Raw genomic sequence first — 14,678 nt, 5'->3', positions numbered from 1 at the left:
TTAGCCTCCAAACAAAAACATACTCCACATGAGACAGTATGTATGTCTGACCGGCCACCATTATGTCAGCATTTTAAATTTGGAGACTTTCGAAGTCCTAATATGCCATTGATTTGGGTCACCTCTTTAATTCCCTAACTCGTCAACTTACCCAGTCTTTAAACAAGATTATTCTTCTCCTCACAATCCTACCTTCTTTTCCTCGGTCTTACTCTACTTTTTTCAATTTTCCGTTAAGAAACAGTATAACAACTCTCAGCAATATTATCAGTTCAACCGATTGACGTCCATAGCTCTTTTGTAGGGACATAGGTCTTTTGTAGGGACTTCCAAAATTCAGGGTCCTGGGCAGTTTATTTCCAGCTGCTCCTAGCGACTCGACTGTCGTCTGTCCACCTCGTTGGACAAAATTGAAATATTATTTTACCGTGTCATGTTTATTTCCCCAAATTTTCATTTATTTTCTATAAAAGATATCAGTAGGTATCTGACAGTAGTGAATTTTTTTCAATACACGTGACGGTATTTTGTATTGTTTTTTTTTCGTACGGTAGGTACATACACCACGTTTCATTTCGGTTTATTATGTTCTAGGCCAGCAGGGGTGCTTTAAAATTGTATACGTTTGTTACTTTTTTATTTTACCAGTAAAATATCGATTTGTATTCGCTTGGCGAGTCTCTTTTCGCCTTGGCATCGTTACAGTGTAATAAACTGCAGAGGCTACGTAACTTACTTTATCACAGGATGCAATAGGAAAACCTTTTTGAAAATAGCCAGTACTTTCAAAACCTTCTATGGAAAACGCTGGAGCTTTTGACTTTTTGCATTATCTACGCAAACAAAAAAAAGCGGAATAAAAATATATTAAAGTACTTAACTAAACTAATTAACACACTTTATAAATGTGAGAATATACAAACTACAAATGAAGCATAAGTCATTGCCCCTTTGAAAGGCAAACGTAATCCTTTGACCAACATACTGGCAGCTGTAGTGTACCCGGTAGACTTTTACTTTTAAAAGCCTCCAATATTTTCACATACTCTTATTAAGCTCCAAACTCTTCTGGTGGTAATAATGCTAAGGTAATAGGGAACTAACTTTTTAGGGATATGTCAGTTATATTAAGCCCATATTTGATACAAGCAGACGTTACTTGGCGGAATTTCATCATAAACCTACTATGAAATTTAAGCTTCATTTGCTATAGTACCTACTGGTAACTACTCTGCGAAAATGGTAGAAACTTTATGGTGCAATTTATAATTTCTTCAATCTTTATACTCCACACCAAACAGATCTTTACTCACGTTTCGCTCCGACACGGGAGCATCGTCAGATTGTATTGACTTCACAATAAATAATAAAATTAAACAACATGTAACCCATAATATTTCAAAATCATTTATTTCTTATTTAATCTAATATCTGTGTCCGTAGCCTGTAGCCTCCGAACAATAAAAAGCGGTTTTAAAGTTGCCATCAATAAGATTTAAAAAAATGTGTGCGTATACTAGTGTACAAACGTAAGAAGTAAAACTTCTTTTTGACCTTATTTTTCGAAAAATGATCAATTATATGCAACTTCACAGGAATTGGTTAAATAAAGTTAAATTAGTAAAGTTTAAGAAAAGGCTTTTATTATCATAGACATGAATACAGAAAATAAGAGCCCACAACAACCCGGCTAAGTTTGTTGTGGGCTCTTCTTAGGCCAGGGCGCGTTTGGAACCCTCGTAGCTTTAGATTAAAGTTGGCGAACGAAGTTATCACCATCCCGTTAAAATTTTGTAAACAAATATGTATGAACGCGTCATAAGTGCCTGTGATAGGCCAACATGAATAAAGAAATTTTTAATTTGAAAAATTTGAAAAAGATGGCGCGTAACGGATATGTGTGACGCGTAACCGAAAAATCTGAAGGTAACTTTTTTCCAACGCCGATAAAGAAGTTCTACTTCAATAATAACAAAGGTTTGAAGTTTGCTTCTCATACTTTATGAACTCGTCCCAAAGCTAACAGTATTGCTACGGGCTAAAGCTTTATTAAGTCATTTAGTCCCGGGCTGGCTTAACTCCTGAGTCGACGGAATACCTCGTGATATGAAACAGCTGTAATTAAATATTATCTCCTTAGATACGGAGTGTTTGAAGGGGCTTATGGTTAATTGTCTAATCAATTATATTCGAGCAATATCCATTCCATTAAGCGATATATACTCGTAACTATTTTAGGGTTTCTGCTTACGAGAAGTCTCTAATTTAACATCGTTGTTGCTTAGAACTAATCAGCCAGTCTAGTTTGAGTACACAAAATTATAAGTTAATCTGATAAATTGTTCACCAGAACAATTTGTGGCTCGAAATACCAGATCATTTCTACCGCGCACTTGCAAATTATGGAACAATCTCCCATTCTCAAAAATGCAATCTAGGGTTATTCAAGGGGCGGATAACATATTCCTTAAAAGCCGGCAACCCATCGGCTGCCGCCGGTCGGCGGTGATCATCAGGTGACCCACTTGCTTGTTTACCCGCTATTATTATTTAAAAAAAAAATGGAGAACTCTCCTACACGGGCACGGGCACGGACACGATGTTTTCCTACACGGGCACGGCTCTCCTCCCACAATGAGATGGGGTTCGGGGTGTGGTCCACCACGCTGGCCCGAAGCGGATTGGTGGACTCCACACTCCTTTGGGAACATTATGGAGAACTCACGCATTTTTTTTTTTATTTTATTTATACTCTTTATTTGTACACCACTCAGAAAAACGAGACAAAAAAAAGAACAAACACATGAAGAATGAAGCAGGATACAAAAGGCGGCCTTATCGCTAAGTAGCGATCTCTGCCAGGCAACCTTAGGATTAGGAAAACTAAAAAGAAAACGAATAGGTGGGCTACACTATTTAATACATACATACGAATATCTACATACTAATACATAAACCAGACACAAATACAAAAATACTATTGATAAATATAAAAAATAAATATACTAACACAAGGCTTGCAGATTTCCTTACGATGTTATCCTTCACCGTTGACGCAAGTGATATTTTAATTGCTTGATACGCACATAACTTAAAAAAGTCCTCCGAAGTGATATCAAACTCTTGCCCTGGGCTATCGCCTCTTCAAATTATACTCACCAGTCTTTTTTGTCCGCAGGTCGAAGCTATGAGCACCGAAAAGCGGATTCGAGTTCGGGTGAAGCTCTACGATGATAAGACGGACATCTACAGCCAGGATATCGATATGTCCACTGGGGAAGGTGGTTTCATCGTGCCGACTGTAATGGCCGATGCACCTTACGTAAACTTACAGGTAAGTCAACGAAATATTTATTTTGACGACCTCCCTGGCACAGTGGTGAGCGCTGTGAATTAAAGAAGGAGGTCCCGGTTTCGATTACCAGCAGGGGCAATTCGGGAATTTATAATTTCTGAATCTTGTTACCACCCTACCGAAAAACGTGCCGCTAAGCGATTTAGTATTCCGGAGTGATGTCGCGGGGTATGATTACCATACTCCCTAACAGGTTAGCCCGCTATCATCTTAGACTGCGTCATCACTTAGTCAAGGACTAACTTATAGTGGAATAAAAAATAAGTATATAACAACGTGTGCAATCCGGGAACTTCCGTCGGTATCAAAGTTCCTTTCGCATTTTTACGACTCAGAATATATTTTGATGGATATGTTTGTTTTATTATACATTGATTGCCTATAGCTATTAAAGATTTGCCATTTTTGAAATTCAAGGCAAAATTACGTGACTGGTTGGTTGAGAAATGCTATTACACGGTAAAGGAGTTCTTGGATAATAAAATATAATTATTAGTTTTTACTTGACATTCCATGTTTATTGTTCCATACAGTAAAATTCATGAAATTTTATTATATTCAGCCGATTAATTTGATTTTATTTATTTTGATGTTTTATTAATTATTACATAAATGAATTTGTTTAAATTAAGATTTGCATGTCATATATTATGACTAAACATGTATACCTACAATGTTTTATGCAAATAAAAGGATTTGATTTGATTTGATTTGATTTTGACTTAAGGTAGAGTTAATATTCTCACTGCAATATTTTGCATTTGAACTCATAAAAAGTGTTATGAATTAAATTGTACTGTCTATTTTCTTATATAATAACCAAAGCCTACTCATTAATTTGTACCCAACAGTATGATTTGAGCTTCAAATATATAGTAACATATTACATCAATCAACCTTATCAGTAATATAAAAACATCAATTTAAAATGCTTCAAGTCGAATAATGTACTAAAAAATAGTAAATATCTGAATATGTAATATTGAAGATTCAAGTACTATTATTGCTTGTAAAAATAAACATTCCTAAATAATTAATTTCTAAAATTAAATAATTTATTTAATTAATTTATTTGTTAACACACAAAATTATCAGTTATCTTAGTACCCATAACACAAGCTACGCTTACTTTGGGACTAGATGGCGATGTGTGTATTGTCGTAGTATATTTATTTATAAAAAAAAAAAAAAAAAAAAATTAGTAAGTACTTGAATATTAGGTACGGAATTTAATTTTAAAAAATCTACATCAATAATTAAAAAGATAGAGAATGAAGCGGAGATAATTATTCTTGTTCATGAGCTTTTTAATCTGATTATTCACGTAAAATACCGCAATGCAACGTTACTTAGGCAGGAAATCCCGCCTTTTTGCTTTACTCAGCCTTTTCACTAAATCTACTAATGGGCTCTCAAGGAATAAGCAAATATACCGACGGACAGACTTTGCATTTTATAATATTCATAAGGATAAAGACTATGCAAAAGGACTACGACTTCCTTATAATGGAAAGTCGTTTTTGTCCTTATTTTAAAATGGCCGCGAGCAAAAAGTATGGACACTTGGAAGCTGAAAACTCTGCTAACTAATATTTGTTTAGCACAACATTGAAAGTTTTTAACCTTTGAGCTCGTTAATAAGACGAACCAGAGGGCAAATTAGGAGACTTCTAACCTTGCTAGCTTGTTTAGGTAAGAAAACAAGACAAGTAAATAAATAAATAAATATACTACGACAATACACACATTGCCATCTAGTCCCAAAGTAAGCGTAGCTTGTGTTATGGTTACTTAGATAACTGATGAATATTTTTTATGAATAATATACATAAATACTTATAATATACAGATAAACACCCTACTACATACAGACACTGAAAAACATTCATGTTCATCACACAAATATTGCACAGTTGTGGGAATTGGATCCACGGCCTCAAAAAGCAGGGTCGCTGCACACTGCGCCTGCGCACTGCACTGCGTCTTTTTTTTATTCCCACATTTTTATACAAGTTAGCCTTTGATTGCAATCTCACCTGGTGGTTAGTGATGATGCTGTCTAAGATGGTAGAGGTCTAACCTGTTAGAGAGTATGGTAGTCATACCCCTAATTAGTTTCTACGCGACATCGCACTGGAACAGTAAATCGCTTAGCGGCACGTCTTTGTCGGTAGGGTGGTAACTAGCCACGGCCAAAGCCTCCCATCAGACAAATGTAGTATGACTACTGTTGTTGGTACTCTTTGCACCATATTAATATTGAAATCGCAAGGAGTAAAACCTACAATATATCACTGCTGGAATAAGGGAAGGGGAGGTTTGGCCAAAATCACCACGCTGGGCAAGACGGGATCGCAGTAGATGCTATTAGAAACAAGTTGACGCTTATCTTAGTCGCCTCGTACGACACCCGCGGTAAAAGGAGGGTTGGTGACACCTGTATTCTGATATGCATTAACCAGATCACAATATCAAAATAGTATTATAAAGATAACTTCATACATTCAATTCAAGCTATGAAGTAGATTCCAAAGAAGAAGCTCACTTTTCATTTTGCAAAAAGCATGTATCTGTGTACCTACTAAGTTATAATGAAAAAATATTAAAACCTTGACCAAGAAGAGAGAGTGAGGTCTTTAGAATAATCTTCTCGCTATAAAAACCTTTTTGTCAAATTACCAAATACGCTTTCTTGTGTGTGTTTGTGCGTTTGTTTCTAACCATTTTGCTGTAACCACAGAATTCAGAACGGGTGCAAGTGAACGCAACGGTTATATCATAGCACAGCACAAAAAATAAGTCAAAGATGTCAAAAAGGCGAAAAAAAAAATTAATTACAAACCTTTTTAAATAAAAAATGTTTAAGTATATATATTGCGGTAAAAAAAAGAACATTTTGTCGTCGTAACGTAACGTTACGTAACACAGATGAGTGGGAGAAAGTTATTACTGGAGTCGAAGTGGCTATGACGTACCTAATTATAATTGACAATGATAAGACGCATTGAAGGAGATTCCGAATCCTGCTAAAGTGCCTTGCCTTTTGAGAGCTGATAACTATCTTAAGAATTACAAGTCTATTTACATTAAAACAATGTACGTAAAGGAACATGTATATATACACACAACGCGGTTATAGACGTCTCGCCGAAGAATCGTGTAATGTACTATGTATTGCACTGAAAATTCGATCCAATGTGATAAAGAACTTTCAATGTTTACTATAAAAAGCTCACAAACAAAAATAAAGAGAGCAGAACAACGTCGAAGTAGAAAATCACAAAAATATCATGAAGTCATAATGTCAAAGGTCAACAAAATATTAAAGTCGTCAAGCGTTTCTTCATTTCTGGAAAGTTATTTAACGTCCGTTTTCTATATTGATATATCTATCTGTAATCTGTTGATAATTTGCTTAGCAAATTTGTTATTTGTTACTAATTGTATGGATATTTTTTTACAACAATGTTATTGTAAAAAAATTAGTAAAACGTTGATAAGTAATCAATCTATAGATTACAGAGGTATTGAATACAGTAAGAGGATATTCGTTTGTTTTATAGATTGATATCAACCCATTACCGGCCCACTACATTGCATTAAGTCTGTAGTCCACCACGCTGGCCCGATGCGGATTGATGGACACCACGTACCTTTGAGAACATTATGTAGAACTCTCAGGCATGCATATTTCCTCACGATGTTTTCCTTTACCGTTGGAGTGATATTTTAATTACTTAACACGCACATAACTTAGAAAAGTTACAGGTGCGTGCTGGAATTCGAACTCGGCCCCCCGAAAGTGATGTCGAGCTCCTACCCTCTGCGCTATCACCGCTTTTATAGAAAGACTTAGTTTATTTAAGAAAGAAATGCACTCCGATCAATTTTAAAACCCGCTTTCGTGACGTCACTCAGATGGGTCGGAGGAAGCAATTACTGGGGTCGAAGTGGTTATGACATAGTCATCATGCAAATACGCGCTGAACGAGATTGCCAATCCGGCTAGAGTGCCTTGAGAGCTGATAACTATCTTATGAATTATTATGCCACTACACGGTGAAAGACGCCTCGCTGATAGGGCTTGTAATGTACTGTTTAACGCACTGAATATTTGATTTGATGTGATGAGCGGTAACTTCTGATGTCTACATTAATAATAAAAATACATAAATAAATATACTGCGACAATACAAACATCGCTAGCTCCAAAGTAAGGGTAGCTTGTTTTATGGGTGCATGACTGTTGAATATTTTTATGAATAATTTACATAATTACTTATAAAATACAGATAAACACCGAGACACTGAAAAACAGTAATGTGCAAACAAAAAAATTCCAGCTGTGGGAATAGGGTCGCTGCCCACTGCGCCAATCGGCCGTCCAAAATTTAATTCGATATGATTTATTTTATTTATTTATTTACATAAAGTTTCCAAAAAAATAAAAAATACTTATAAAAACCACCCAGGTTTGTAATATATGCTAACCGTAACTTTTGATGTCTACATTAATACATTGGAACATCAAAGAATTTTGTTGTTTGGATAAGGTGGGGTGGGGGTACCTTAGCCAAACAACAAAATTGTTTGCGAGAGCGTTTCTAAGCTATAAGGCCGCCTTTTGTATTCTACATCAATATTTGTAGATTTATTCATCCTTTATTTTCCTAACTTTATATAAAAATGTATCTGATATAGACTCTAATTGCACGCGTTGAGGTTGTACTCTACTCTCGACATTTTCTTGTATCGGCTCGATGTAATATAGGAAGAGGCCTCAACAGCATATTTCAAAAGAAATATTTTCCTTATTCTGTTGTAAAGGTGTTATTTTTTTTTCTATTCCACTACAAGTTGGTCCTTGACTGCAATCTTACCTGGTGGTAAGTGATGTTGCCGTCTACAAGAATTTTGAATTCTACAAGAATTATACGAAACTTTGCATTCTACAAGAATTATAACATATAAGGTTTAGCACTACAACGCATTAAAAAAAATTGTGCTTAATTGTACTAGCCAGTAGTTTTATTTTTATAAAGCATTAAATTTTAAAAGCTCCGAAGCTTTAGTTCCCTATTTTTTTTCTTTTTTCGTCGATAGTGATGATACAGCAGATTAATTGCTAGAGTGCAATAGAAAAATCGGAGCGCTTTTAAAATTTATAGTCTCCGAGTGGAAATATATTACCTTTATATATTGTTTAACATTTTATGTTACGTTCGGAATATTGGCGTTGATTTAATAATCCTTGTATAGACAATGAACATGCTGAAACCAATGGAATGGAACCTTTTTATTATCACTTTGTTGTCAGTCTATCTATATACTTCTCTGTACAAGTTGCGTTTTATCCATAACACCTGAAATAGGTGTTTAAAAGTCTTTGCAGTTTTTGTCAAAATAATTATTGTTATTAACGAAAAAAATCTGTGGAAAATAATATATTTATTAGACATAAAGTATCTAACTGGTAAAAAAAACTATCAATGGTTTCGGAATTTCTTTATACTAATATTTATATCTGTCTTAGAAAAACAGTCACTTCGCAGCAAACATTTTTACACCCTCTGTAACTATCAAATACACACTGTAGGTATTTGGGCATTTTAGTAGCACAAACTTAACAGGAAGAGAGGTAGATAACGTGATAAATATATTTGTAATGTCAATTTGTTACAAATAATCCGTAATTTTGTTAACGTTTTAAAGGTAATCTATATTCTGTGTGGTATAATGCAAAGAAAATTTAATCAGTTTTTTTCCCATATTAATTAATCTCCCTAAAACAAAACCAAGAAACTTCAGTAATCAAATATGTATACCAGTCTTCGCACAACTTTTATACACCTATCGAAAGTATAAACGTGATTTGAAAGGCCAGCTCGGCAAGTCCAATCAGCTTGGATTAATGAAATTAGTCTGGCATCGGCGCTGAGTTTGCTAAACTTGTGTATATCTTGCTAACAAGTAACATCTCATGTACCAGACCTATTGCAAAACATATTCATGCATCACACTAGGTATATTGTTATGAAAAATTATCTACAATTTGTTAATGAAAACCGAAATATTACTTCACAGGTTTTAGCGGTACTTTATTTATTGGCTCTGAGACTTATTTGTTAAGGCGAAATGCTAAAAGTTTTAAGAGTAAACTGCCATTAGTTTACTGAAAGAAATCCTATACTCATACTCAGATACAGCCCTAACATCACATGCATAATTAAAATCGAGTGGATCCCGTCACTTTAGTAGATACCTACGTTTCGCGTAGCGTAGGTACTATGCGCGCGTTGGTCTTTTATCTTCAATATTGTTGTTATAAGTAAACACCTAATGCAATATACTTATGCACCTTTCAACAGTATTTCGTAACTCGGTTGCACGTTGTATAATTGAACTAAACTTTAATATTAGGTACTAGCTGTTGACTTCTCCCGCGTTAATTAATTTTTTTTTTTTGTTAAATCTTCTCCTAGTGACAGTTTATTTGAGAGATGTGTGGCACAGTAGCAAAATGTACCTATATATTTTGTAGTCGGTAGGCAGGTATAATGAGTACTTTAACCATAATGTAATACATGTTTTGTATCGGTATCACCAATCGTTTTTTCAGCGCACGCCAAATAATGAATTTTATAGGCAACATTTTAGAAATTTCATATTGCGGGCGTTACATATTGTAATTTTCTTAGTTACATACTGTAATTTTCTTTTCTAATATAAAAAACCCTCGCTCCATATAGGTTTTCTACGTTGTATTGTACGGAACTGCTTCATCGGAAACCACAGAAAACCCTTGCTCCGTCGAGGTTTCTACACGGTATGGGACTGCTAAATCGCACTAGTCAAAAAAAACTATGCTCCATATAGGTTTCTACGCGACATTGTATGGGAATGCAGACCTCTTTATGAAAGCTCAGAGACAAATCATTTCCCATCGATATAACATCTATCTCTTATTATCAATAGAAAAATAATATGATTGCCCCAATTCCGTAACGCATTGTTACAATTATTATTATCATTGTTATTCATCCGGGCGTTCTTTTGTAGCTGTTTCAGGAAACGCCCTTTTGTGTTTTATCGGCGAACATTTTTCACTCCGAGTTCCATCGACGTGAAAAATTATGCTCGGATATAGTCGAAAAAGCGGTGATAGCGTAGTTGATATGACCTCGGCTACACTTTCGGGGAGCTAAGTTCGAATTTCGGAACAGACCATTTTTTAGTTATATACGTTTTAATGAATTAAACTATCACTTGCTTTAACGGTGAAGGAAAACATCTTGAGGAAACCTGCATGCCTGAGAGTTCTCCATGATGTTCTCAAAGGTGTGTGGAGTCCCGCGTGGTGTACTACGGCCTCAACCCTTGTTAGTGTAGGAGTATACCCATGCCCTGTAGTAGACTGGTAACGGGACTGTGATAATGATAGTCGAAATGAAATGAAATTTATTCGCTGAACATGAGCTGTGTGACGGCCGAGTGACGATGTGGGTAGCGAACCTGCTTTCTGAGTCCAGGGTCGTGGGTTCGATTCCGATGAACATGAATGTTTTTCAGTGTCTGGGTGTTTATCTGTATATTATAAGTATTTATGTGTATTATATTCATAAAAAAATATTCATCAGCTATCTAAGTACCCATAACACAAGCTACGCTTACTTTGGGGCTAGATGGCGATGTGTGTATTGTCGTAGTATATTTATTTATTATTTATCTATTATTTGTTTCAGGGTCAGGTTTTAAATAACTGTCATATCTCTGACAGACATATCTTAGACTGCATCATCTCTTAGCATCAAGTGAGAATGCAGCTGCACTTTGTAAAGAAAAAAAAAATAACAGTCTTCAGGTTTGAGGAAGTTGTAAAATCCCCACATAACGTGGGATAGTGATGAAGAAGATAAAGCCAATATTATGCTTAATATTCATCATATATTAACGCAAAGTAAATCCTCTACACAATAGATAAAGCCCGCAACCCCGCATTGATGCAGCATAGAGCCTCGTAGAGTGAATATATTCTAAATTAATATAACAGTTAAGAAAATCTGTCAAAGGACAATAGTGGCTTTAGATAACCGAGAAACTTAGTTATCTATCCCGGATTAACAATGTAATTAAAGACAACCTAAATTATCTTTGACTTCATGTTACCAGGGTAATAATTGGGATGATAACAATGTAGCAAAGGGTTTTATTAGCTCAATATTTGCATTTAAAATGTAGAATATCTATGTACACAAATTATAATAACACAGTAAATAACTGATTTTCATCGGTGGAAGCTGTAAAACCTATATAGTTAGTGTCCAAATCAGTTGTTTATTAAAAGAACCTTCCGATTTCAAAACTTAACTAAATAACCAGACCGATTTTATTAAGATAGTTTGCATCCTGGATGCGAAGGATCCCAGTATACTTTTTGGCCCGGAAAAACGATTCCTAATGGTTTTTAAAAAGCGAAACTACATCAGATGAAGTTGCGCTCAGCAGTCCAAAGTACTATATTTGAAAAGAAATGCTTTTCATTTATTGATTAAAGTGTTTTGCTTTAATACTCTTAAAGTAATAAACATTTCGTCGAACTCCCTAGCGCAGCGGCGAGCGCTGTAGATTAAGGTGGAAGGTCCCGGGTTTGACTCCCGGGACCGCAATTTGGGAATTTATAATTTCTGAATCCTCTCCATTTGGCTTAGCATTGGCCATGGCTAGTTACAACCTTGTCGTAACGACAAAGATGTGCTGCTAAGCGATTTAGCGTTCCGTTACGATGTCGCATAGAAACCTATTAAGGGTAATAGGTTTATATACGCAAAACAAGTTAGACCGTTACTATTTTAAACTACATCATCAGGTCAAATTGCAGCCAAGGGCTAACTTGTAATGGAATAAGAAAATGGTTTATACCTACTGACCAAAGGATGACCTACCTGACCAAACCTTACACTATAATCCAACGCAACCGAATTACTCCTCAGAACGTTCAGGAATTAACCAACGTGGATCGAAATACCTCCATTTGTATTCTATGTCGGTGCCTCGATTACTATCCAGGAGTATTCAAGTTTCACAACTCCCGAGCCCTATTAATGAGGGCGATTTAACTAAATTAGGTCGGAGGCGCGAACGGCCAATTTCGAATGATCTGGATAGAATTGATCCGAACTAAGCACTCATTGGCGACACGGTTCGATGGACGAGATTTGATTCCGAAGTTCGAAATTACACTTTGATTAAAGTTACAGACGAATATTATTTAGTTTGATGACATTGGTCTTTGAGGTTGGCGATGGGATTGAGGAGTTAGAAAATAGATCGTGAATTTGGACATTTATTATTCAAGCGTAACGATTTCTCGGAGACGTAACATTGTGATAGGTACTATAAACCTCTAAGTTGGTAAAGGAAGAACTAAATTTGGTAAATAATAAAGACTAGATAGATTAGATAAAAATATTATCATGGCTCAGTCTTCTGACAGAGGAAATAAATCGCCATTGTTGAAAGATCAATTTCAAACCTCGCATAAAACCTTTTCGTTCGGAAAACAATAAAGTATAATATATCAACCAAAAACACCAGAAGGCATCTAAATTGCAAAAAATAAATAAAATCTTTTTTTAATTTCTTTATCGATATTTAAACTTCTTTTTTTTTAACATACTAAACAGATTATGACATAACTGAAACATAAGAACAACAACACATAAAAATAAAACTAGCCACGCTCCACTACATGCGTGTATGAACGAATAATATTAGATGTACCTAAATTAATAGTACAGCTACAGTTTTATTCAAAGTATAAATGAAGATATATAGAAAGATAGATATAAATGACTCGAATATTAATTTTATATAAACAACCCAGCTATTGCAAGCCTGAAATGTTCATACTACTTTTAAAATGTATTTTGAAATAAACTAAACGAGTCACAAATGCAACAAATTCCGCATCATCATTTTAGCGAAGCCTATTTAGTTAGCACTTATCACTCCAAAACTAATTATAATCATGAAAAGCTTATAAAATCTATTTAAATGGGATTCAAAGGCATGCAATGAACATAATTTGTTAATCAAAATATTTCAACTAGCACACAAAATGTTCCATTAAATATAACCACACGAGTTTTATCAAAGCATATACACGTAGCAGTAATGAATCTATTTGGTTAAAGCGGATCTTCAACTTCAATTAATGATCCGTGGTCAGGCCACAGTCTGCAAATTCACTAAATGAATTGATTTCCAACTGGATTTCAGCTTAGCTAACTCTTTGGGATACGCCTCACTTCACGATAAGTACAAATTGGATCCCGCCAAAACTAAGTTTGGGATTAGTGTTGATAAGTTAAAGGGAATTTAGAGTTGGAACACATTTGCAAATACATACGAGTACTAGTAGATTGATTTCGGTTAGGGAGTTACACAACTTTATCTATATGCTTGTTTTACTTAACTTTGTAACTTATTCTTTGGCTCCAGTTAAAAACTAGAAAATTAAACTACAATCTATTTATAATATTCAAGGCAAGAGTAAATAGGCATTTTCTAGGCAAGCGCGCACAAACTTAGACCGCATTATTACTTTACATAAGGCATGATAGTTCAAGCGCAAGTTTATCTAGTATAATGTAATTTATATATATTCGATAAACAACTACAAATAATTTTTAGAACTTTTTGTGGCAGAGCTCGTCCGAGGAAGTACAACTCTTATTCAAAAAACTGGAAAATTAAATATATAATATGTTGACGGCCGACTGGCGCAGTAGGTAGCGATCCTGCTTTCCGAGTCCTAGGCCGTGGGTTCGACTCCCACAACTGGAAAATGTTTGTGTTATGAACATGATTGTTTTTCAGTGTCTGGGTGTTTATCTGTATATAATAAGTATATATGTGTATTATAGTATTAAAAAAAAAAATTCAACAGCTGTCTTAGTATCCATAACACAAGCTACGCTTACTTTGGGGCTAGATGGCGATGTGTGTATATATAAAAAAAAAAATATATTCAAGAAGTATATATATTCAATAAACCACTACATTAATTTTAGTAGTAGTAGTAGAACTTTTTGTGACCGAGCTCGTCCAAGTACTCAGAATTGTCACATTGCTTTGCCCGGTTTGAAGGGCGTGGTGCCAGTGTATAATGCAAATGATGGAACAGGGCGTCACGTTGCGGAAGTTTTCTTTGCCTGCTCTGCGATGTGTTGCTTAGCCCGTCAATCAATGCTATTAAAAAAAAAAGAAAAAAAAAATGCCCGAATAACGTACACGTTACGCCCGTTTACGTTAGGATTTTGTC

General features: G+C 35.1%; 1 protein-coding gene across 1 annotated transcript in view; it reads left to right on the top strand.

The window, feature by feature from the left end:
- The window catches only part of LOC120626787 (C3 and PZP-like alpha-2-macroglobulin domain-containing protein 8), a 315,655-nt gene that overhangs the window by 214,715 nt on the left and 86,262 nt on the right, over nt 1-14,678 (top strand). The window contains exon 7 of the mRNA XM_039894529.1: nt 3,179-3,334. Coding sequence (XP_039750463.1) covers nt 3,179-3,334 — 156 coding nt within the window. The remainder of the gene's footprint in view (nt 1-3,178; nt 3,335-14,678) is intronic.

Source organism: Pararge aegeria, chromosome 10 (genome assembly GCF_905163445.1).
Source record: "Pararge aegeria chromosome 10, ilParAegt1.1, whole genome shotgun sequence".
Taxonomy (NCBI): domain Eukaryota; kingdom Metazoa; phylum Arthropoda; class Insecta; order Lepidoptera; family Nymphalidae; genus Pararge; species Pararge aegeria.
The sequence above is the reverse complement of the archived record's forward strand: the minus strand, read 5'-3'. Positions and strand labels throughout refer to the sequence as shown.